Source organism: Haliotis cracherodii, unplaced genomic scaffold (assembly GCF_022045235.1).
Source record: "Haliotis cracherodii isolate W230 unplaced genomic scaffold, xgHalCrac1.p SCAF_13, whole genome shotgun sequence".
In the NCBI taxonomy this organism is placed as follows: Eukaryota; Metazoa; Mollusca; class Gastropoda; order Lepetellida; family Haliotidae; genus Haliotis; species Haliotis cracherodii.
In genome coordinates, this window is record NW_027266268.1 from 20460987 (window position 1) to 20483795 (window position 22809).

Sequence of the window (22809 nt, forward strand, 5' to 3'; positions counted from 1 at the left end):
TGAAATGTGGTAAAGTGAGGTCAGGTAAGGTGAAGTGAGGTGGGTTGGGGTGAGGTGAGGTGAGGTGAAATGAGGTAAAGTGAGGTGAGGTGAGGTAAAGTGAAGTGGGGTGGGGTGAGGTAATGTGATGTGTGGTGGGGTGGGGTGAGGTTAGGTGAGGTGAGGCGGAGTTTGAACTTATATATAGCGATCATAATGGAAGCAAATCAGATATTCACATCCATATTCTGGCATGGATAAGGGCTGCAGCTCCTCACAGCAGACAGTATGGATTACAACAAATCAGGCCAACCTGGTGGGTTTTGTTTCTCTTCTTCATGAAAAAGGAGGAAGATGATCCAGCAATAAAAAGGCTGGTTTACAATCACAGCACATACAACAACATCACACTCGCTTTTCTCCCATCAAAAGGTCTCGGTCTGATCTTTCATCCCAAATGTTTATGCTCTCCCTAATTGTATTGTGTTTTACCTTCTGAGTTAAAGTTTCTCCTCCTTCTCTCTCCTCCTTCTCATACTTGTATAAAACAAAGAACAATTTCTTACTTTCTGCGAATCGTCCTCTCCTCCCGGAGCTCCATCCTCATGTCCTCCACTTCCTGTTGACAACGGGACATCTTCTGCTGCAGCTGTGCCGTCTCACGCTGGCTGTCCTCAAACCTCTCCTCCGCACACCTGCAACACAACATCAGCTGTACACAGCTCAAACCTCTCCTCCACACACCTGCAACACAACGTCAGCTGTACACAGCTCAAACCTCTCCTCCACACACCTAAAACACAACATCAGCTGTACACAGCTCAAACCTCTCCTCCACACACCTGCAACAAAACATCAGCTGTATACAGCTGTAAACCTCTCCTCCACACACCTGCAGAACACCATCAGAATAACAATTGATTTATTTACATAGAAAAACATTTCAACAGAGGATGCAGATTTGTGCCCAAAGGAGGAGCCATCCCTGACAAACACTACCTCAGGGCCTTGTCCTGAGCCTCTGTTTCAGCCTGAAGTCCAACAATCTTGTCCTCCAGTTCCGGCACAATGTCCTTCTGACTCTCCATCTCACGTGACAACTCACGCGTCTGCAATACAAAGATAACGGGTGAGTGAGTGAGTGAGTGAGTGAGTGAGTGAGTGAGTGAGTGTGAGTGAGTGAGTGAGTGAGTGAGTGAGTGAGTGAGGTCCCACACCTGATCTTCAATTTTAACTCACTCATTCTACCTGGCTTTAAACAACTATTTCGGAACATACAAGTGACGAAGAATATGTATAATACACAAATTCATATGTGATTGATTGAGTACAATTTTATGCCTTTGCCTTTGAGCATTTTATGCATTTTTACAGCAATATGATGGCAGGGGATACCATAACAGGCTTCACACATTGTACCCATGTGGAAAATCTAACTCAGACCTTTGGCATGACACATGAACACCTTAACCACTCAGCTACCCCACAGGGACAGCAACCAGTCTAACATACATGTGGTCCCACTAGGTCCCATATGGTCGACCCGTGAAGATTCCGGGGTAGAATAGGTCTTCAGTAACCCATACTTGCCGTAAAAGGCGACTATGCTTGTCGTAAAAGGCAACTAACGGGATCGGGTGGTCAGGCTCGCTGACTTGGTTGATACATGTCATCGATCCCAATTGCGTGGATCGATGCTCATGCTGTCAATCACTGGATTGTCTGGTCCAGACTCGATTATTTACAGACCGCCGTCATATAGCTGGAACATTGCTGAGTGCGGCGTTAAACAACAAACCAACCAACCAACAACCCATATGGTCCCTCTAGGTTCCAGGGCCCCGTTCCACAAAGCGATCTTAGCGCTAAGGTGATTGTAACTCCCATTCTTTAACACTGACTTACGACAGTCGTAGCGCTAAGATTGCTTTGTGGAACGGGGCCCAGGAGTGTTAGTCATAAATCTCAAGCACTGATTTACCTTGCTTTTTGCTGCTTGAAGTTCATATGCTAATTTTTCGACCTCGGCCAAGAGCCGTTGATTCTGTCTCATCACCTTCCTGCTGGTGTTGGAGACACCTGACTGCTTCGACTCCATGTTGAGAGCGTCCGATATTCCCAGAGTCGAGTTGTCGGAGTCATAGTCTTCAGACAGTTGGCGTTTGGTCTGAAAAAATAAAATCAGTTCACTGTCTGTCCATCGCCGTCTACAAATTTTGACTTCTACTAAAATCTAGAAAAAGCAAGTGGTTGTTTGAAGGATGCTATCGTTATTGTCTGTAGACTCCAAACACTGACTTACAACACCCACAGCGGCAAGAAGACAGATTTGTGAAATTGGGCTCTTGACTTTTTTAACATTACATTCTGTCTTTCACTTGTTTTTCAAAAGCTCAAAAGGGAGACTTTTTCCACAAATCAATTTTGCTTGATAGATAAACTATAGTAAAACATATGAGAGAATTAGGTGGTTTACTTGTTTTTCGTAGTATATTTGCTTGAACCCTATATGGGTAATAGAGGGGTGGGTACCCAGGTAGGGTTGGGTAATAGAGGGGTAGGTACCCAGGTAGGGTTGGGTAATAGAGGGGTGGGTACCCGGGTAGGGTTGGGTAATAGAGGGGTGGGTACCCGGGTAGGGTTGGGTAATAGAGGGGTGGGTACCTAGGTAGGGTTGGGTAATAGAGGGGTAGGTACCTGGGTAGGGTTGGGTAATAGAGGGGTGGGTACCCAGGTAGGGTTGGGTAATAGAGGGATGGGTACCCGGGTAGAGTTGGGTAATAGAGGGGTGGGTACCTAGGTAGGGTTGGGTAATAGAGGGGTGGGTACCCAGGTAGAGTCGGGTAATAGAGGGGTAGGTACACGGGTAGGGTTGGGTAATAGAGGGGTGGGTACCCAGGTAGGGTTGGGTAATAGAGGGGTAGGTACCCGGGTAGGGTTGGGTAATAGAGGGGTGGGTACCTAGGTAAGGTTGGGTAATAGAGGGGTGGGTACCCGGGTAGGGTTGGATAATAGAGGGGTGGGTACCCGGGTAGGGTTGGGTAATAGAGGGGTGGGTACCCAGGTAGGGTTGGGTAATAGAGGGGTGGGTACCCAGGTAGGGTTGGGTAACAGAGGGGTGGGTACCCGGGTAGGGTTGGGTAACAGAGGGGTGGGTACCCGGGTAGGGTTGGGTAATAGAGGGGTGGGTACCCAGGTAGGGTTGGGTAATAGAGGGGTGGGTACCCAGGTAGGGTTGGGTAATAGAGGAGTGGGTACCCGGGTAGGGTTGGGTAATAGAGGGGTAGGTACCCGGGTAGGGTTGGGTAATAGAGGGGTGGGTACCCAGGTAGGGTTGGGTAACAGAGGGGTGGGTACCCGGGTAGGGTTGGGTAATAGAGGGGTGGGTACCCAGGTAGGGTTGGGTAACAGAGGGGTGGGTACCCAGGTAGGGTTGGGTAATAGAGGGGTGGGTACCCGGGTAGGGTTGGGTAATAGAGAGGTGGGTACGTAGGTAGGGTTGGGTAATAGAGGGGTGGGTACCCAGGTAGGGTTGGGTAATAGAGGGGTAGGTATTGGGTAGGGTTGGGTAATAGAGGGGTGGGTACCCAGGTAGGGTTGGGTAATAGAGGGGTGGGTACCCAGGTAGGGTTGGGTAATAGAGGGGTGGGTACCCGGGTAGGGTCCGGTAATAGAGGGGTGGGTACCCAGGTAGGGTTGGGTAATAGAGGGGTAGGTACCCGGGTAGGGTTGGGTAATAGAGGGGTGGGTACCCAGTTAGGGTTGGGTAATAAGGGGGTCGGTACCCAGGTAGGGTTGGGTAATAGAGGCGTGGGTACCCAGGTAGGGTTGGGTAATAGAGGGGTGGGTACCCAGGTAGGGTCGGGTAATAGAGGGGTAGGTACCCGGGTAGGGTTGGGTAATAGAGGGGTGGGTACCCAGGTAGGGTTGGGTAACAGAGGGGTGGGTACCCGGGTAGGGTTGGGTAATAGAGGGGTGGGTACCCAGGTAGGGTCGGGTAATAGAGGGGTGGGTACCTGGGTAGTAAGTTTGGACACGTCCCAGCCCTACAGGGGATGTAGATGGTGTGGTACAATACCTGTGGTCTGTTTGGTGTACTCGATGGGAACTGTCGACTGAGGAATCCTGTGTAGGAATCAGGCAACGTGCTGAGCCCTGAACGTATGCTTTCCCGATCCACGAAGTCATCATTGCTGTCTCTTCGTCCCTGATAGTCGTAGGAGAGTGACGACAAATACTGTCCTCCAGAATACATCCCCTGCCCAGCTGACCGGCGGTCATCAGTCCTTTCCCTGTCAATCATTTAGTGAAAATGTCAAACTGTTTACAAATGTTTTCTTGGTGAAAGAATCCTCTATATTTGACAGATTATGAAAATGAATCCAAGTACAGTAAACTACATTTATAGTGAACACGCGTGTAATGAACTGACCGATATAACAAACTTATTTTTAGTCCCGGCCATTTGTTGCATATACACTGTAAATATGCTTATAACAAACTATGGTTATTACAAACTAAATCTAGTGGTCCCTTTGAGTTCGTCATAACGTAATAGTATGTGCTCTCTACAAGTTTTTTTACATATATTGTGTTTGGACTGTGGCTTTTGAAACAAAAATTTGTCTTGTTATTTTACGATGTGAATTCATATTGCTGACCCTGTACACCAATCTAACTGACCTGTACATACAAGTGATACACCTTTGGCATGCTTGTACATGATATACCTTAATGCACTTACACATGTTAATTCCACAAATAGAAATAATAATGGGATGTTTTGAACTCCTCAGAGAATAAATAGTGAGTGAGAAGATGAAAACTGCTTGTAAAAATCTCGATAATATGTACAAATAATATTACTACTATTACTAACTACTACAACAATTGTAACAACAGTATGCTCCTAGTAGGCTAATTCGACTCACAGAAAAATATTTTTAAAATTTATTTGTTTAAAAAATAACAACTTTTTTTTATTTGATATTCTGGTTTTAAACAATCTCATTAAAATCAGATCTTAGTTCTCGCTATCGCTAAACAAAGATCTGAGGACATCCCATTAGGGTCACGTCAGAACGACCTATCATCCAACCAATCAAAGCGTCCCTTACCAGATCGTGAAAGTGACAGTCGGAACGTGTTTTCTAGTCATGCAACCTCGAAAACGTTAACACTGGACATTCCAAACAACAGAACTACTGATTCCGTCAAAATTATCGTATATCTCTCGCTTCCGTGGGATAAACATATGAGAAAGGAGGAGGTGTTGCATAGTACGTGGAAAGCACTGCCATACAATCTCAGCAACATATCAGACATTCTGGAATGTTTGTTCGTTCATTTTTCAAAATTTTAATCGAGAACTGTGTCAACATATTTTTCAAGCGTAGTCTGAAATGGTAGTCGCCAGGTTGAAACGAGTGCCGTAAAGCTTGAGAAAGCTGCTTTCTAATTAGCTGATGTCTACTTCTTGTTAGTCATTTCAGTGGTTGGTCAAAGTTTGTGAAAGGTCGTTCTGACGTGACCCATAATGAGATGTCCTCAGATCTTTGTTTAGCGGCAGCGGTTCCACAGAGCGATCTTGGCGCCAAGGCGATCATAACTCCAATACTTCAACACAGACTTACAACAATCTTAGTGCCAAGATCACTTTGTGAGCGAGTGTGTGAGTGAGAATGGTTTTATGCCGCTTTTAACAATATTCCAGCACAGTAAGGGACACCAGAAATGGGCTTCACACATTGTACGCATGTCACGAATCGAACCTGGTCCTCGGCATGACCAGCAAACGCTTTAACCACTTGGCTACCTGACCCCTCGGATCGCTAGGTGGAATTGGACCCAGGTGACATCTTATGAGCATATTTCATCTGTTCTTGTGCTGCCGTAAGTGTTTGTTACATTAGCTCACAATAGCGACATTTGTCTACGTTATAACAAGCAAACTGTAGTTATATCATGCATGTGCCATTTTTTAAGCATGGATGAGACAAATTTTATGTGTGGACCTCGTTCACAATGAAAATGAATTGACTATTCAACACATCTAACATTACATAAATGAAGAAAGAAAGACCCTCGGTGTCATCTTACGCTAAGTCAAAAAGTTAATTAGCAGCTTGTGAGATTACAGCAGCCATAAAAAAATTTAATTTATTTCATAAATGATATATGCATATGGTATACTATACTTAAGATTAAATAAAGCGTTATTCGACTGTAATACTGAGTACAATGTTACTCACTGGTTAGGACCAACTTCTGATTCAAGTTTCGTTATTTTCTTCAACGTTTTCTCAGTGTCAACTAGTCTCTGTCGTAAATCCTGAACATTTTTCATTAAAGTTAAGGATGCCGCAGCATCAGCCATGTTCTTTTTCCGTTTCGTATTGAAGATTGCAATCTGTCACTTTACTTCAAAAAACTAACATGCTCCAACTTGATTTTGAATTTGTTGCAAGGATACGAGATTTGTCTGAAAATACTTTCCGCGGAAGTTCAGAACATGATAAAACTGTTTTATCTTTATTTATTATTTTGAAGTTTTTCTTTTCGTAAAATCGTATAATTCTTCAGTTCGGCTCATCCAGCATGTACGACAACTGCAGAATCAACACGAAACCGCGCTGGTTTGTTATTGGTTCGCCATGACAGAACCAATGTCAAGGCCAATGTCAAGGTTGTTTTGAATATTTTGTATAAAACTCCTTTCATTTTCACTTGTGGGATATAGAAACAAAGGTAATATTCCCAATAAAGTTATACAAATTAACCATCGGTATTTTTAAGAACAAATTTAGTATCTCGCATTTTCTCACTTCCGCTGACGGACACCTGTGCGCATGGCAGCCATGTAACTTCCTTTTCTACCGTAACTTCAGCCCCCAACCGAAGCTATCGGAGTGACGAAGTTTTAACTTCGTATATCTCTATCATGGTGAGCCCAATTTCAAATACAAATGTATCTGTGGGTAAACCAACAATAAAATTATGTTCGATTGTGGTAAATTTAACCTGATGACCCCAAATAAATATGATTTTGCTGGATTGAAAATTCAGTGTCCTGACGTCGTTGTAATAGAAGCATGGCCGTCAGTATGTCGGAGTTCACCCAGAAGAGATTAGACTATCACAATGTGACACCACCGCATTATCGAGCATAGCAATCATGAATGAGGGCCCACATGTTCGAATAAAATGCTTCGGAGATCATCAATGTAAACACCGGAGCAAGTTCACATTGAATTCTTACACATCGAAAAGCCTTCGCATAGTTATGGATAGCAGGCTTTAATAATAGGTAACCTCATGATTAGATACATACCAAGACATGCTCAAAGGTCGTGGCAGTTCAAGACTTGATGCACAGATATTGTTAAGCTATTGCAGGATACATCAAACGAAAACCGAGCTTTCAAGAAAACAATAGGAAGTACCGGTGTAGTGTAAGACTACCAAGAGGTGTGGCACTGCACTGTATCAAGATATTTATCTTTTCAGTATAAATGTTCAGTAAGCTATTTTCCAGTGCTATTCGTTTTATTCATGATATTGAGTTATCTCTAAGTCTTTACCAAGCCTGTTTTCTCAGATTCTTTTGGGGACCTGGCTCATATTGTCTGGTCTTAAAAGGGATCTCAAATAGATCGGGTGGCCAGGTGCAATGCTTTGGCTGATGGTGTCTCTATTTGCCCTGATGATGATAATCAGCAAAACATTTTCTTATGTCCACTAAAATTGAAGTAAGGGTTAGGATAAACCAAATCAAAGTTTGGGTGAATACCATATTCGACGTAATAAGCGCCCACGGCGATATTTGCTAACATATTGGTCAGTGAACAATCCCAATTAGCACCCCTTCCGATTGATCAATGTACACAAGACTTATTTATTTGTGTATAATATGCACTTGTGTGTTATATGCACCCTTAATTATGGGCAATTAAATTTTGGAAAAATATTTGTCATATATATAATAAACATTTCAGGCTGTCGGCATAAACAACGAAATTCATCTTTCAACTTTGTTTTTTTTCACCAAAATAATACTCTAATAAGAGCTCCCTACTTCTAATTATGAGAGCGCCATGGGCGCTGATTATGTCGAATACGGTACTCTTGGTACAAGATAAGTGGCACCATCCCTCTTAAATTCTAAAATATTTATCTTGCATCACCACACTCGTTTAAATGAATATGTTTGCCATTTGATGTCTTTGTCGTGCTAGAAAAAGGCTAAATTATTTTCTTTTTGCAGGGGTTCGTAAAAGTTGTTAAAAACAAGGCATACTTCAAGAGATTTCAAGTGAAATTCCGAAGGAGGAGAGGTAAGCTATTGTCAGATTTTTCTTGTTGGTTATTCTTTTTAGACACAGATTATTGCTACAAAGATATCTAAATGCGGTCTGTTCCAAAAAACTTTTTATTTTTTATAGTTTTGGTGTCTTAGTATATGGACTAGAATAAGCTGATATTACTAGACCAGAATGTATTTTCTGAGACTCTGGCTTTGGGCTAGTGTATGAAATCACGGTGTAAGTGGGGTGCAGACATGTTCAAAGAAAAATTGCATGGGATCAAATGAAATATTGCTGTTTTTCAAAGTTCAATTAAAAACCTGCTCATTATCAAGAATTGACTGTTATTCCTATCTAAACCCTTCTCAATTGTAATTTTCCAGAGGGACGTACCGATTACTTTGCTCGTAAACGCTTGATCTTCCAAGAGAAAAACAAGTACAACACCCCAAAGTATCGACTGATTGTCCGTTTCACCAACAAGGACATCATTTGTCAGGTGGGTCTTTGATCCGAGTCGTCATGCCTTAAGGTTGTTGTCATGCTGAAGAACCAGGTTCGATTCCAGACATGGTAAGGTGAAGACCGCTTCTGGTGTCCAATAGCTGTGATGTTGCCAGAATATTGCTAAAAGTGCGGTCGAATCCAAGTGACTACCTTTTCTGAAAATGGTGCCCCAGTGGGGTTACCAGGTTACAATAGAAGAGGTCCCTATCAACTAGTGGCGGGATGGATGATGCATCGGTGGATCACAATTTTTTACTTCTTGGTACAAGTATCGATCACAGTTGTACACTTCGTATAAAATATCAATTTATACCTTAAGTGTTTGCTGTAAGAACTGTTACACCTAACATTAATTAGTTGTGAAAAGTAACACTGAAAACAGAAATATTTTCATTCATCATTTCATGTGCCATGCTTGAGACTGCCAACTGTAAATCGTCAGTGTGCCAGGTATTTGGCTGTGCTGTCTCTGAGAAAGATGGCTTATGCATCACAGATAAGGGTACAATCAAGTATCGTGATATATGTTGGATCGCAGTTGGTGTATCGCCCCAGCCCTACTATCAACAAATGCTGGTTATAAAAGACTTAATTGATTCAGGATTGGTGACAGTGTTGATCGTTGCACAAACCAATTTGCTGGATTGTCTGGTCCAGGCTTGATTGTTTACATGTTATGTGGCTGAAATATTTCTGAGTTTGGTATTAAACAACAAACTTACAAACGTGAAAAGTGCCTTTTTAGGTCTACATTTGTCTCCGCATAACTTAAAGCTTTCGCTCCTCTTTCAGATAGCGTACGCTCGGATCGAAGGTGACATTATCATTGCGGCTGCATATTCCCATGAGTTGCCTAGATACGGCGTCAAGGTAGGGCTGACGAACTATGCGGCTGCATACTGCACTGGACTCCTCCTGGCCAGGAGGGTAAGTACACTGAGACCCAACTTCCTTGATACTCACTCACACTTTCTTTCTTCAGTCCACGCTCTATATTCAACAATCAATGCTTTTGTTCAGATTTTATTTCTAGGTTTGTCAGTACCATACCCGTGCTTGTGGGTTTCACCAAAGTGGTTAACGTCTGAGACCTGCATCCCTCTGCACCCTTCGGGCTTTCCTCCCACGATAAACTGACATGCCTTTATATAACTGGAATACTGTTTAAAGCGGCCTTAAGGCTAAAAAGTAGGCTTGGTTCACAGGCACCACCCGCACCACCATAAAGTCCGCTGCATGTTTCATTTTTATTTCCATTTTCTAAAAAATGAAAAAATCCTCATACTTTACCACAATGTATTCTAATATGGCACACAGTTACTTCCCTTTACATGTGCACTGCTTTACTGTGCATCTTGTGTTACAGTAATGGCACCAATAGGAGTTTGTATGCTTGTTTAAGTAGGGAGGCCCTTTCCCAGGTTGATGGTACACAACTGTTTATTTGGTAACATACTAGTTTAAACAAGCAACACACAAAAACACCGCCCATCACTATATATTTTTAAAAGTCATTGCCAGTTCTTTTATTTTTTTAAGCCTAACCCATCTCACTCACTCATCGCTTTACTTAAAGCATAACTACACTCTATAGAGTAAACTAAACCACAAGCTGACATGTCACTGAACGGAACCTAAGAGTGAATCTTGACAGTCATTGTACGTTTGCTAAATGTTACTTTCCGTTGGTACTTCCTTAAGTTTTTCGTTGCAAGTATTCAAATTAAGTTGTAGATTTCATATTTACATTTTTAACATCTACATTTACAATCTCAGATTTCTTCATGACCAATGACTATTACCTTCTCATTTCTTTAACCGTACAGCTGCTTCAAAAGTTGAAACTTGATTCCATCTACACTGGAGTTGAGGAGGCAAATGGTGAAGAATACTACGTTGAAGATGAGGATGGCAAACCAGGCGCTTTCCGTGCTTACCTGGACATTGGTCTAGTTCGTACCACCACTGGTGCAAGGGTGTTTGGAGCTTTGAAGGGAGCCGTTGATGGTGGCATTGACATCCCCCACAGGTGAGGACGCTGCCAAAAGGATATGGAACTTTTTAAATTTCGGAATGAAAGGCCATGAGTGGGGAATAATTGAATCACCCAGTGGGAATTTGTGGGTAAGAATAGATCCTCCAGTATCTCATGCTTGGTGTCAACTAATGAGGATCAGATGAGACTGGTCGAGTTGACTGTAAGTGTGTCCGTGTGTCTAAAGATTTGCCTGTTTCAGTCACTGGTAAGTCTGGCCTCTGTGATCATGCTAGATGCAGCAGGGACCCGTGAAGTTTCGGGTTAGAATAGGTCTTCAGCAACCCATGCTTGTCGTAATAGGCGACTGACGAGGTCAGGCTTGCTGACTCGGTTGATGAATGTCATTGTATCCCAATTGTGGTGTTAAACAACAAACAAATATACAGCTGACTACAGCATTTCAGTGAGTTTTGTTACCTCAACGGTCACTTTTGTTAAACATGCCAGTACAATATATATATATATATATATATATATATATATATATATATATATATATATACGTAAATCATGTAGTACCCCAGACCCTCTGCTAGATTTCAGGTGTTTTTTTTAATAAAACATAAATTACATCCCCTCGATCCAGAACAGAAATACAATCAACCCAGAACAGAAATACAATCAAACACTTAAGAAATCAGTGCTAAAGTCTGATTGAGCACACAGATGACATTCGCTCACAAATTAACGAAGGGTGAATAATCCACATGAATTCTTTCTAAAGATGTTCTTATCCTGTCTGTGCTCAGCTTTAAGGGGATAAACAAGGACTGGTCGGCTCGCTGTTAGTATTGTCTGAGTGGGGTATAACTGCAGCATGGTACCTCAGTGGGCAAGCACTATTAAACCGGCATTGGTCAGGACTGGTACAAGCAGACACGCAAACATGCATGTTGCTATGAGTGCAATAATCCTGGAATGTGACATAAAACCCAATTTCACCCCACCTCATTGATATGACAAAGGTATCCTCTTGTTTGTTCAGCATGAAGAGGTTCCCAGGCTTTGACTCTGAGAGCAGCGAATTCAAGGCCGACATTCATCGCAATCACATCTTTGGTCTGCACGTGGCAGGCTACATGAAACACCTTAAGGAGGAAGATGATGACCTCTTCCGGAAACAGTTCTCTCGCTTCATCAAGATGGGAGTTACAGCTGATACCGTAGGTTCAGTCTAAATAAGGGGCTGATTGTGAAGGTTCATTCTGAGTAAGGGGCCATCTGATACCATAGGTTGGTTCTAAATAAGGGTTATAGGACCCGTGAAGATCTGGGGTCTTCCGCAACCCATGCTTGCCGTAAAAGGCGACTGTGCTTGTCGTAAGAGTCGACTGACGGTATCAGGTGGTCAGGCTCGCTGACTTGGTTGATGCATGTCATTGTATCCCCATTGCGTGGATCGATGCTCATGATGTCAATCACTGGATTGTCTGGTCCAGACACGATTATTTACAGACTGTTGTCATATAGCTGGAATTTTGCTGAGTGCGGCCTTAAACGACAAACACATTACGTGTCGTCATGCCCCGACAGCATGGATTGTTGATCACAATATCAATCATGGGATTGTTTGGTCTGGACTCGGTTATTTACAGGCTGTGGTCATATGGCTGGAATATTGCAGAGTGCAGCATTAAACAACAGTTATCTCCCTTCAGTTATTGGCTGCTGCTGTCAAAAAGATGAAAGGACTCAAACCCAAGGCTTATCTAAGGAACTTGATTTATCAAACTGTTCCGCCTTTGTGTTCAACTCACTTAAAGTGATTTAATTCTGCACTTTCTAATTAGTGTGATTTTTTAACTTATCCTGCATTACTCCATATTGCATTTACTGCTGTCTTTGACAGAGTGACGAACTGTGTGAGATCCAGCTGCTGAAGAAAGTTGTCCCAACCAGCTCAGGAGGCAGCGCCCTCTCACAGTCGGCACGTGACCCGGAAGTCATGACGTCACACAAAAACACATAACTGCTTTGTCACCTCCACGGACGGACGTACTTTGTATCCCTTGTGGAAATTAAAGCTTATTGTTTGTTTTTTATATTTGCGTGTTTCTACATTCATTATATGCTGCTACATTGTTACCTGTTATGGGCCGTGCCCATAGGGTCTTCCCATTCGTAAATTGTAACGTTTATCGCTCGTCTGTGGCTCACGTCACAGTAATTTACGGGCGCAATGTTGTTCCCGCCATTTTGTTTTCTTTCCGCCATTTGGCCATTCACCATGTGGCCACGTAATGTCGTGTTCTGCGTTTTGAATTCTCTCTTTGGCTTGGGTATTACATTTATGTATGTTGTTTTGGTGTGCTTAAAGCCTTGCCTTTTTGCTACCTTTCAGCGTAATTGTTTCTTCTCATAAACTTCAATATAACACGAAGTTTTTGAGTTACATAATGTCTCCCGTACTCTGTGGTTTTGCCACATGGTTACGTGTTAGCTTAAGGCTATGCCTTTTCGCTACCTTTTAGCGTAATTGTTTATCTCATAAACTTCAATAAGATATACTGTTTTTGAGTTACTTTATGCTTCCCATACTTTGTGATTTGGCCACATGGTTATGTGTTTGCTTAAAGCTATGCTTTTTCGCTACCTTTTAGCGTCATTGTTTGATCTCATAAACTTCATTGAAATACAAAGTTTCTGAATCACATTATGCTTCTCGCACTTTGTGGCTTTGCCACATAGTTATGTTTTGCTTAAATTCCAGATTTTCTGCCTCGCTGCACTTGTTGCCGCGGGAACAAATCTGGTGGGGGCCGCCCCTTTCTGCCGTGATTGTACGACGCCCTGTACTTTCACAAGGCAGTGCCGATGTTGCAGTCATTCGTCGCTGTGATACTTCAGCTCATGCGAGTATCCAGGTCGCTCAACGTGCTCGTTGACCCCCATCTACGTTGACGGCAGCAGCGCTCAGCGGAGCTTCGCAGAGCTCCCAACACCACCAGCGGCTCTCAACGTAGAGTCTGCCTCCCATGGCACGACATACGACCGTTCCCGGTCTCCTACTCCACCGGCGGCTCCAGCGCTCTCAACGTAGAGTCTGCCTCCCATGGCACGACATACGACCGTTCACCACCACATCAACGCTGATGTCTCCGACGCTTCCGGCGCCTCTGATGACTCGGCGCTCCCGGCCCTCCCGACGCTCCCGGGGCCTCTGGTGTCTTGGCGCTCTCGGCGCTCCCGGCGCCTCTGATGACTCGGCGCCTCTGGTGTCTCGGCGCTCCTGGCGCCTCTGATGACTCTGCGCTCCCGGCGCCTCCGATGTGTCGGCGCTCCCGGCGCCTCTGGTGTCTTGGCGCCTCCGGCGCCTCTGATGTCTCGGCGCCTCTGGTGTCTCGGCGCTCCCGGCGCCTCTGTTGACTCTGCGCTCCCGGCGCCTCCGATGTCTCGGCGCTCCCGGCGCCTCTGGTGTCTCGGCGCTCCCGATGACTCGGCGCCTCCGATGTCTCGGCGCTCCCGGCGCCTCTGGTGTCTTGGCGCCTCCGGCGCCTCTGATGACTCGGCGCCTCTGGTGTCTCGGCACTCCCGGCGCCTCTGATGACTCAGCGCTCCCGGCGCCTCCGATGTCTCGGCACTCCTGGCGCCTCTGATGACTCGGCGCTCCAGGCGCCTCTGGTGTCTTGGCGCTCTCGGCGCTCCCGGCGCCTCTGATGACTTGGCGCCTCTGGTGTCTCGGCGCTCCTGGCGCCTATGATATATCCGGCGCCTAAGATGACCTCCGGCGCCTAGATCAACAAGCTTTATCAAGCTCAGATCAATGAGCCGAGTATCCGATCTTCTACTTCGACTTAAGGGGCACCATCGGCAATCGCCTCCCCGGCGCCACTGCCCTCTTCTTCTCTTGCTGCCATCTCATAACTCGTCACACGGAGAAGCATGGTGAAACAACTGTCGCCGCTCCTGTCACTACTCTCCCATCGGTCTTCGGGATCGTGATTCTCGTTCTACTTCCTGGGTGGAATCTTTTCAACCAATAGACAGTTGGTCTATTCAACTTGCCCACTGAGACGTTATCCATCGTTTAATCCCGTCGTTTAAAGCGCTATGATTCCGGAGAGATGACCTGCGGGTTTCCATCGAAACAGAGCGTCGTGTGAACAGCGTCTGTATCAGATTCGACGACGACATCCACTTATAAAGAGTTTACTTCGTCGACATCGCCGACACCAACGCTGTTCTACCCTACCCTAGCGCCAGCGTTCCTGAAAGAGACTCTTCCTCGGCGATCCCCGGGTTTTCCACGACGCCCATGGGGTTCCGTGTTTTATCGCAAAACTCGGGTACACCACTTGTTCGTCTCTCACACAGTTCATTGAGGATTGTCTGTGTGTGGAGTTTGCACCTCAGTTCCGACTCCAATGCGGCTTTCTCGGCTACTGCGCAGAGTGATTTACATGTCACGTGTCAAGTACTCGGACTGTCAACAACTCCGACAGGAATCAGGTCAACTTACCATGGCAAGGGGTGCCATGTACTTCTACAGATTGGTTTCCATGTCTACCTGTACGCTTGGTGCAACCACTCAACCAGGCGCCTGTCGCAGTCCATCCATGCACGGATGTTGGAAACAATAGACCTCCTCTACCAACACGGCTGTCACGAGGAACCTTGTTTCATCAACCCTTCGCTATAAGAACGATAGCGCCTATAGGCGTTCAAGGGATGGAAAAGATCGCCTTCCTTCGTCCGGTTTGATCTTTTCGACTACGACACCTTCCTATCTTCCGCCTTGACTGCCGGACACAGTGTCGATTTGATACTTAAAAGTCCCTCGGCCGTCCCACTGACCCCTGTTGCATACCTGCCTCGTATCGTGTTGTCGTCCTCCATCGTCACCTCGATATAAGAACAGGAGTACTTATACGCCGCTTCAGGGATGAAAACGATCTCATTACTTCGTGCAATGGCCATATTGCCTCGACTTTCTACTACCCGGTTACGTCGATGCCCCGGCGGTCGATTGTGAAGCTGGTTTACTTCGTCTACTTGAGGATGGTTCGCAGGCGATCACACCTTTTTCCGAATCATATCTACGGTACGCAATCGCAGACCCCTGTTGCTGACTACCTCCCCTGCCACCTTGTCAGTTGCTAGTGGCCCACACCAGCCCACATTGTGACCACCTGTGATCCAGAGATCAACACCATTGGCACAACAACAGCCTCGAGATAACGGCTTATCCGGGACGTCACTTGCTGACAGTGCATTCTCGGTCACGCCCTGTTGATCGTGTCCCCTGACGACGTCACTGTAGTGTGGTGTTTACGGACCCAGAGAAGCCAGAGACAACCCCTGGAACTTCCGGTTTGGTCCAACCTTCTGCTCCATCCACACGGTCTGTGCCACACCCTAATACCCGCATGTTCTCGTCTGCACGCCTGACACAACTGCAGAAAGCCAAGGGCTATTCGGCTAGAGCGACCAAGGCTATTGCTTCAGCCCACCGTCCATCTACAGGGGGGACTGTATGCTGATAAATGATGCTCGTTCCGGGCATTTTGTTCTGACGAACACCAGGATCCGATGACAGCGTCACCGCAGATCCTGGATCAGTTCCTTCTGTACTTGCGTAGCACCCGTCGGTTGAAGGGCTTAACACCCCCACATACCTGGTCGCCATCTACTCCGTTCTGGCCATCCCGGACGTTCGGAGAAAGACGAAAATTCCCGACCTACAGGCCTGGCTGCGCTCGTTCAGTCTTGAAGACCAAGTTCGGACCGCCTGCGTTGGATCTGAATGTGGTCTTCAACGCCCTGCGAACCACTCCCCTCGTCTTCCTTCTACGACCTTAAGAAGAAGACGGGTGTTTCTACTGGGTTTGACTACTGCCGCTCGAGTCCATGTACAGCACGCCCTCGACGTCTAGAACCCGTGCCCGGTTCGAATGCGGTACCTAGGGCGCCGTTCATCATGGGACGTCAGCGTAAAGACTCAACTCCCAGGACAGCCTGATAGATCATTCCTTGTCCCCTCCCCCCTCGTCCAGTGTGGGTGCCGCTGATTCTTCGATTCCCCGAGCGGGGCCCGTCGAACTCTCTGGTGTTTATCGCCTCAGATTAGAGGGCTCTACTGCGTTTCGCTTTCGCTCTTCGGTAAGTTCTATATTTTGGCTACACGCCTCATTGTATTTCGGTTACCTATTTGGGCGTTTCGTTTTTGCATCGACTCTTGTTTCCTGAAGACAGGAATGGTCGTAGATGTTCCGGTCATCACTTGTATGCGGTGCGGATTCATCGGACCTTGACGAGGGTTTATTATGGTTCACATCTGCAGGTATGCCCCCTGGCCATGCCGTCTGATAAAGATGCAATACGGAGTAATGCAGGATAAGTTAAAAAATTTAGTAAAATCTAAATATTTTTTACATTTGTATACTTATCCTGCATTACGAAGTCTAAGTGCCCTCCCTTTTGCTACGCTACCTCCCCACGAAGTTTCAGATGTTCTGTTTAAAGCAGTTATGTGTTTTTGTGTGACGTCATGACTTCCGGGTCACGTGCCGACTGTGAGAGGGCGCTGCCTCCTGAGCTGGTTGGGACAACTTTCTTCAGCAGCTGGATCTCACACAGTTCGTCACTCTGACAAAGACAGCAGTAAATGCAATACGGAGTAATGCAGGATAAGTATACAAATGTAAAAAATATTTAGATTTTACTAAAATTAGCATTTGTTTTGTAATTGGTGGTAATGTAACACTAACTTTAACAGTTATTAGGCCTAATTATTGCAAGACAAGGTGATGTAACCTTTTGAAAAATGATACAGACTTAAAATATTGATTCATGGATAGGTGCATCATATAATCAGGTGGGAGTCCTTGTTGAATTGTGACGACCTAAGCAGGTTAGAAATTAATATATTTTTTCATGATATGCTACAGAGTTGCTATCTACCTAATGGTAAAACTGGTTGTCCAGAAGTAAATGTTGCCAGTCCTTGAATTTTACTGGTCTCAGACTAGCAGACTTCTTTTAATTTCAACCTTGCCAAATTGTGAGTGGACGGAAGCAGCCCACTAGTCTGTTAGTCTGAGACTAGTGAAAATCTAGCTGGGCTAGTTGTTTTCTACCCAAACCTAGCTCTTTAACATCAGCTAGTAGTCTGAAAGGAACTGTGGACCTGTTGGATATTACAGATGGTGTCTACCCCTGCTTAAGTGGCAGGTGATATATAACTCAAACAGATGGTAGATGCAGTTTTCACTTTCTGTTCATAAGATAGAAATACAATGGTAAATTGTGATGTGAGTCTTGTAAATTTAAATCTTTTTTCTACTGTTCTAGATTGAAGCGATGTACAAGAAAGCCCATGCTGCCATTAGGGCAGACCCCGCCAAGAAGGCGAAGCCAGAGAAGAAGATTACCAAGAAGAGGTAAATTTATAAATTTGAAGGATGTTTTTCAAATTAAGGAGATATACATAAACTGTCAGAATTTAAGCATATACGTCAGGGGGTTAGTGAGGAAACATTTTGATGTTTATAGGTCCCTAGATCTGAATATTTTGGGAGCAAACCTATAGTTTCTCTGTAATGTCTTCCTTATATCGATCATACCACTTTGATGACAATACAAAATTTGTGTATAATTTGTCCATGAGTATCATCACTGGTCCAATCAGTATTGAAGCATTTAACAACACCCTGAAGATCTGGGTAGAATAGGTCTTCAGAAACCCATGCTTGCCTCTTCCCCAGTCTTGACTTCCCATTCTGTGTTGCAGGTGGACCAAGGCGAAGGTCACTCTGGCTCAGCGCAAGGCCCGTGTCAAGCAAAAGAAGGCAGCTTTCATTAAGAAGCTGGAAGCAGAGGCTGACAATTAAAGTCTGTACGCGAAATGAACTCTGCAGAGACATTAAAGAATTGATGTCTAATCATTTGGTGTTGGAAGTTTATTTTCACTACATTGGAATCATGACATGGACAAGTCCAAATTTACAACCCGGGTACTGGACCCGCTATTACCTGACCCTACCCGAGTACCAACTGTATATCTCAAAAGCTGAGTAAAAAATGTCCGCTTTGGAATTGTTTTATTGGAGCCCTGGCAAATAGTATTCAGATACACTTAGAAAACAATCTGTTCATGCATACTCTGAAGTTGACAGAAGCTTTATTTTTAATGAAATATCAGAAGCATTATATGCATCGTCAGAAAGAAAGGTGAACATTAGTGGGTTGTTGTGTAAGCATGGAGTTACAGTATGTCTTCTTCACTATATCACATGGATACGTGAGATACCTGTCCAGCCCCTCCTCCAACACACCACTTCATATGGTATGGCCGACTAATTGTCAAGGGGGCGGTTGGGTAGCCTAGTGGTTAAAGCGTTCGCTCGTCACACCGAAGACCTGGGTTCGAATCCTGACATGGGTACAATGTGTTAAGCCCATTTCTGGTGGCCCCCGCCGTGATATTGCTGGAATATTGCTAAAAGTGGCGTAAACCCTAACTCACTCACTCACTCACTAATTGTCAAGGCTCCAGCCTACCTCGATATTTCAGAAATCTCTTTGTACATATTAAAGTTTTATAAAATGTGCGAAATACATAAGTACATAGAGTAAATTTTCATCTTGATACATTTGTCAATTGTCAAAATGACAATAGCAGAGAAATATTATGATTTCAATGTCCGATCTTAGTGCATGTTTTAATAAACCCAAAAGTGTCTGTGGATTTCACAAAGATTCATACATGGTTTGAGAAGAAATGTTCCAAATGCAGGTCAAATTGATTTTGGCCTCTTTCAGAATAAACATTAACAAATCATTCAGCAGCACCCTGTAACGTGCTTGCTCCGTCTATTGATAACAGTGTAAGAATCTACATTTAAATGTTCCTATATGCAATAAATCGGTATCAAGTTGTTATCCATATTAAGGTTTTATGTGAAGTTAGGTTTTATGTGAAGTTGGGTTCTTCCATATGTTGGGTGCCATTGAAGGTCATAGTCACTAGTGGCAAGCAAAGCATGAAGAAAGTTCTGTGCAAGGTAGCTTAGTATTTATGGTTGGAATCAACATTTTGTATACGTGACGTCTAAGGCAGGTGTCAGTAGCACTTTGGGTGACTGCAATGTTAGAATTTCGGATCAATTTAAGACAAATTCTCCTACAATCACCTCATGGTTGTCAAGGTCGTTTTGAAGGTCATTCAGTCATGAAATGACAAATGATTGCATTGTGAAAGTATTGTTAGAATGGTATGGAGACTTCATATTTGTAACCAGTTTTGGATTTGTGTCCTTCATGTGATTGGGGATGTGGAAGGTCAAGGTCACACTATCTTGAGAATGATATCTCGGCAGTTCATAACCGAGATTGAGGTCAAGGTCATAATGCCATTCGTGCATATAAAATGGTTATTCAGGTAGTTAGTGGCATAGGACATTGTTTCAAAGTTATATTGCATTGGGCATGTTTCCCAAACTGGAAGTGCTTATAACTTTGTTATAGAGGTAGCTGTAGGCACAGGACCTTGTTCCAAGGTAGTGTTGGGCTTTGATGGTGGTCGTCACATTGTCCTAACTTCGGGATAGATAATATACAAGACAGATTTTCAAAGCCACAGAAACTTGGACATGTGGATTGGTCATTGTCCTGAAGTGAACTTTGTTAGGCATTTGTCCCTGTGATTGTTTCTCACAACTGACATGGATCTGTAGTATAGCATTGCCCATTGATTGTCCGACCTTGTTATGGTGATTATCTCCCTTACTACTTCTGTCTCACTTAAATCTGTTATGAAAACAGTTTGGAAATGTTCAACTGCAAAGCCATGCAAGGACTCGCCAAAGGATAATTAAAACAATGTTGAAGCAAGAGAATCGCAGTCAGCTGTTGCCAGGGAATTCTGTGTGTCCATCACTTCCAGACATGGGTATCCGTACCAAAATACATGATACAAGCCAGGCTTCTCAAGGCCGATTGATGTGGCGGTCATTTATGGCAAGACGTACAATGGCATCCTCTACAACAGCCATTCTTGGATTGTCAAGGATACATGACCAGACAGTGTAAAACTCCCTGAAAGAGTGAGTGAGTGAATATGGTTTTATGCCGCTTTTAGCAATATTCCAGCAATATCATGGCGAGGGACACCAGAAATGGGCTTCACACATTGTACCCATGTCGGGAATTCAACCTGGGTCTTCAGCATGATGAGCGAGCGCTTTAACCACTAGGCTACCCGACCGCCCTCTCGCTAGAAGACCAGTCAGAGGTGTTGGTTTTTAGTCATTCACACTGAAAAACTTGTCACCAGAATGGGAGAGACAATTTTAATACAACGGTACTCATATTTGAAATATTTGGTAACTAATGGCAGGGACTGACGATCAATGTCATTAGACCAGAAGTGCATAGAACTTGGTTATTAAGCTAGAGGCACACGACTGCATTTCACATGTGCTTTCTAAAGTTGCAATTGTTTAAATTAAGCCATGTAAACTGGAAGTGTTTTAACTTTCCAAATAAGGCAGATAGAAGCATATGTCCTAATAGGTCTTAATGCTTTCCTGCAATGGACATGTTTATTCACATGTCACTAGTCTTGATTGAGAATGGTTTTATGTCACTTGTAGCAATATTCCAGCAATGTCAGAGAGGGGAAAAACATAACACAAAAACATCTCTTAAAAGTTAGTTTAATATAAAATTGATAAAACATATCATAAATACACACTCACACGTTAAAACATGGTATGAAAGACCAACATGCTTTTCATTTCACAGATTTAATTTCTTAACATTCGGTGCTCATCTCGAGTCTGTGGACCTATTCTAACCAATAAGGACTGTTTCATTATGTAAACACCTCAGAGAAGTAAAAGAATACCTGATTTTTTTCATATTAGCTATAGTTAATTTGTCAGGCTTCGTGACTTGGTTGATTCAATGATATCATGTCGTATTGACCAAGAGTGAGTGAGTATGGTTTTACGCCGCTTTTAGCAATTTTCCAGCAATATCACGTCGGGGGACACCAGAAATGGGCTTCACATATTGTACCAATGTCGGGAATCGAACCCGGGTCTTCGGCGTGACGAGCGAACGCTTAAACCACTAGGCTACCCGACCGACCCCATATTGACCAAGAAGTGACAGACTAACTATATCTATGTAAAACACATCAGGTGTTCTTGGACTTATTTTGAGTAATATATAAACAATATATTCAGAAAGTGTTATCCCAAATATAACATTTGTTACAATTCACACACACATTGACTCCTCTTACATTGTCCTCATAACAGTATTCATTGTTACCATTTACTGAGCATTGTGGCTACAATTTATGTCACACTTTCAGTTTGTAAATCAAAGAAAACTATTCGAGAATTCTGGCATCTTCAGCTTATTCAGAGCCTTGCTCCAAGGAAGAAATGGTCACCTGTCCTTCATTCTTGTGCTCGGTTCAGAGTGTGAATTGGTAAAAATAAGTTGTTAACATGCAAATCGTGTAACCAAGAGCCAAAACCCTTTTGGGAATCCAATAGTGTTGTGTGTTTTTGGCCACTTTGAACAGTATTTCAGTTATATCACGGCGTGTCCACTTGATCAGGGAGAAAACTTAGAAAAGCCCAGACTGATGCATGTTGATGTTTACCAGTTGGGGACACTCATTCAAAAATATGGTGCTAACAAATCTAGAAACATAATCAGGCCAAACCTGGGATTCAAACCCAGGGTCACAGGTTTCTAGCAAATATATGGGAAAAGGCCACCTTCCACAAAGGGATCTTAGCATTACAATTGGAACTCCCATACTATAACATAGACTTACGATAGTCATAGTGCTGAGATCACTTTGTGGAACATGGCCCAGAACTTGCAGTCTCCACTGGGCCACCCAAGAAAAGTTCTGGCAACACATTCCCTCCCCTTCCCAAAACATAAAATGGTGAGTCCCTATAATGTTGCACATGTTAAGTAGAGAGGAGTGAGCGAGTTTGGTATTAGGCCGCGTTTAGC

General features: G+C 44.0%; 2 protein-coding genes across 2 annotated transcripts in view; one reads left to right on the forward strand and one right to left on the reverse strand.

The window, feature by feature from the left end:
• LOC139459755 (coiled-coil domain-containing protein 18-like) overlaps positions 1-6579 on the reverse strand; it is a 41929-nt gene extending 35350 nt beyond the window's left edge. Inside the window, exons 1-5 of the mRNA XM_071241417.1 lie at positions 6231-6579; positions 4058-4271; positions 1961-2146; positions 979-1088; positions 546-674 (exon numbers count right to left, since the gene is read on the reverse strand). Of these exons, the coding sequence (XP_071097518.1) occupies positions 546-674; positions 979-1088; positions 1961-2146; positions 4058-4271; positions 6231-6355 (764 nt within the window). The 5' untranslated portion in view covers positions 6356-6579. The remainder of the gene's footprint in view (positions 1-545; positions 675-978; positions 1089-1960; positions 2147-4057; positions 4272-6230) is intronic.
• A 240-nt stretch (positions 6580-6819) lies between these two features.
• LOC139459744 (large ribosomal subunit protein uL18-like) lies at positions 6820-18710 on the forward strand. The gene is made up of 8 exons (XM_071241404.1): positions 6820-6922; positions 8243-8312; positions 8666-8781; positions 9582-9716; positions 10616-10818; positions 11813-11990; positions 18118-18206; positions 18557-18710. Exons 1-8 carry the CDS (start codon positions 6920-6922, stop codon positions 18654-18656), a joined length of 894 nt encoding a protein of 297 aa, XP_071097505.1. The 5' UTR covers positions 6820-6919; the 3' UTR covers positions 18657-18710.
• Positions 18711-22809: the final 4099 nt, after the last annotated feature.

Excerpts from the sequence above, each read along its gene's own strand:
- LOC139459744 (XM_071241404.1), top strand. Across the intron at positions 8,782-9,581 it reads ACAAGGACATCATTTGTCAG|ATAGCGTACGCTCGGATCGA; the intron begins GTGGGTCTTTGA and ends CTCCTCTTTCAG. Across the intron at positions 11,991-18,117 it reads TGGGAGTTACAGCTGATACC|ATTGAAGCGATGTACAAGAA; the intron begins GTAGGTTCAGTC and ends CTACTGTTCTAG.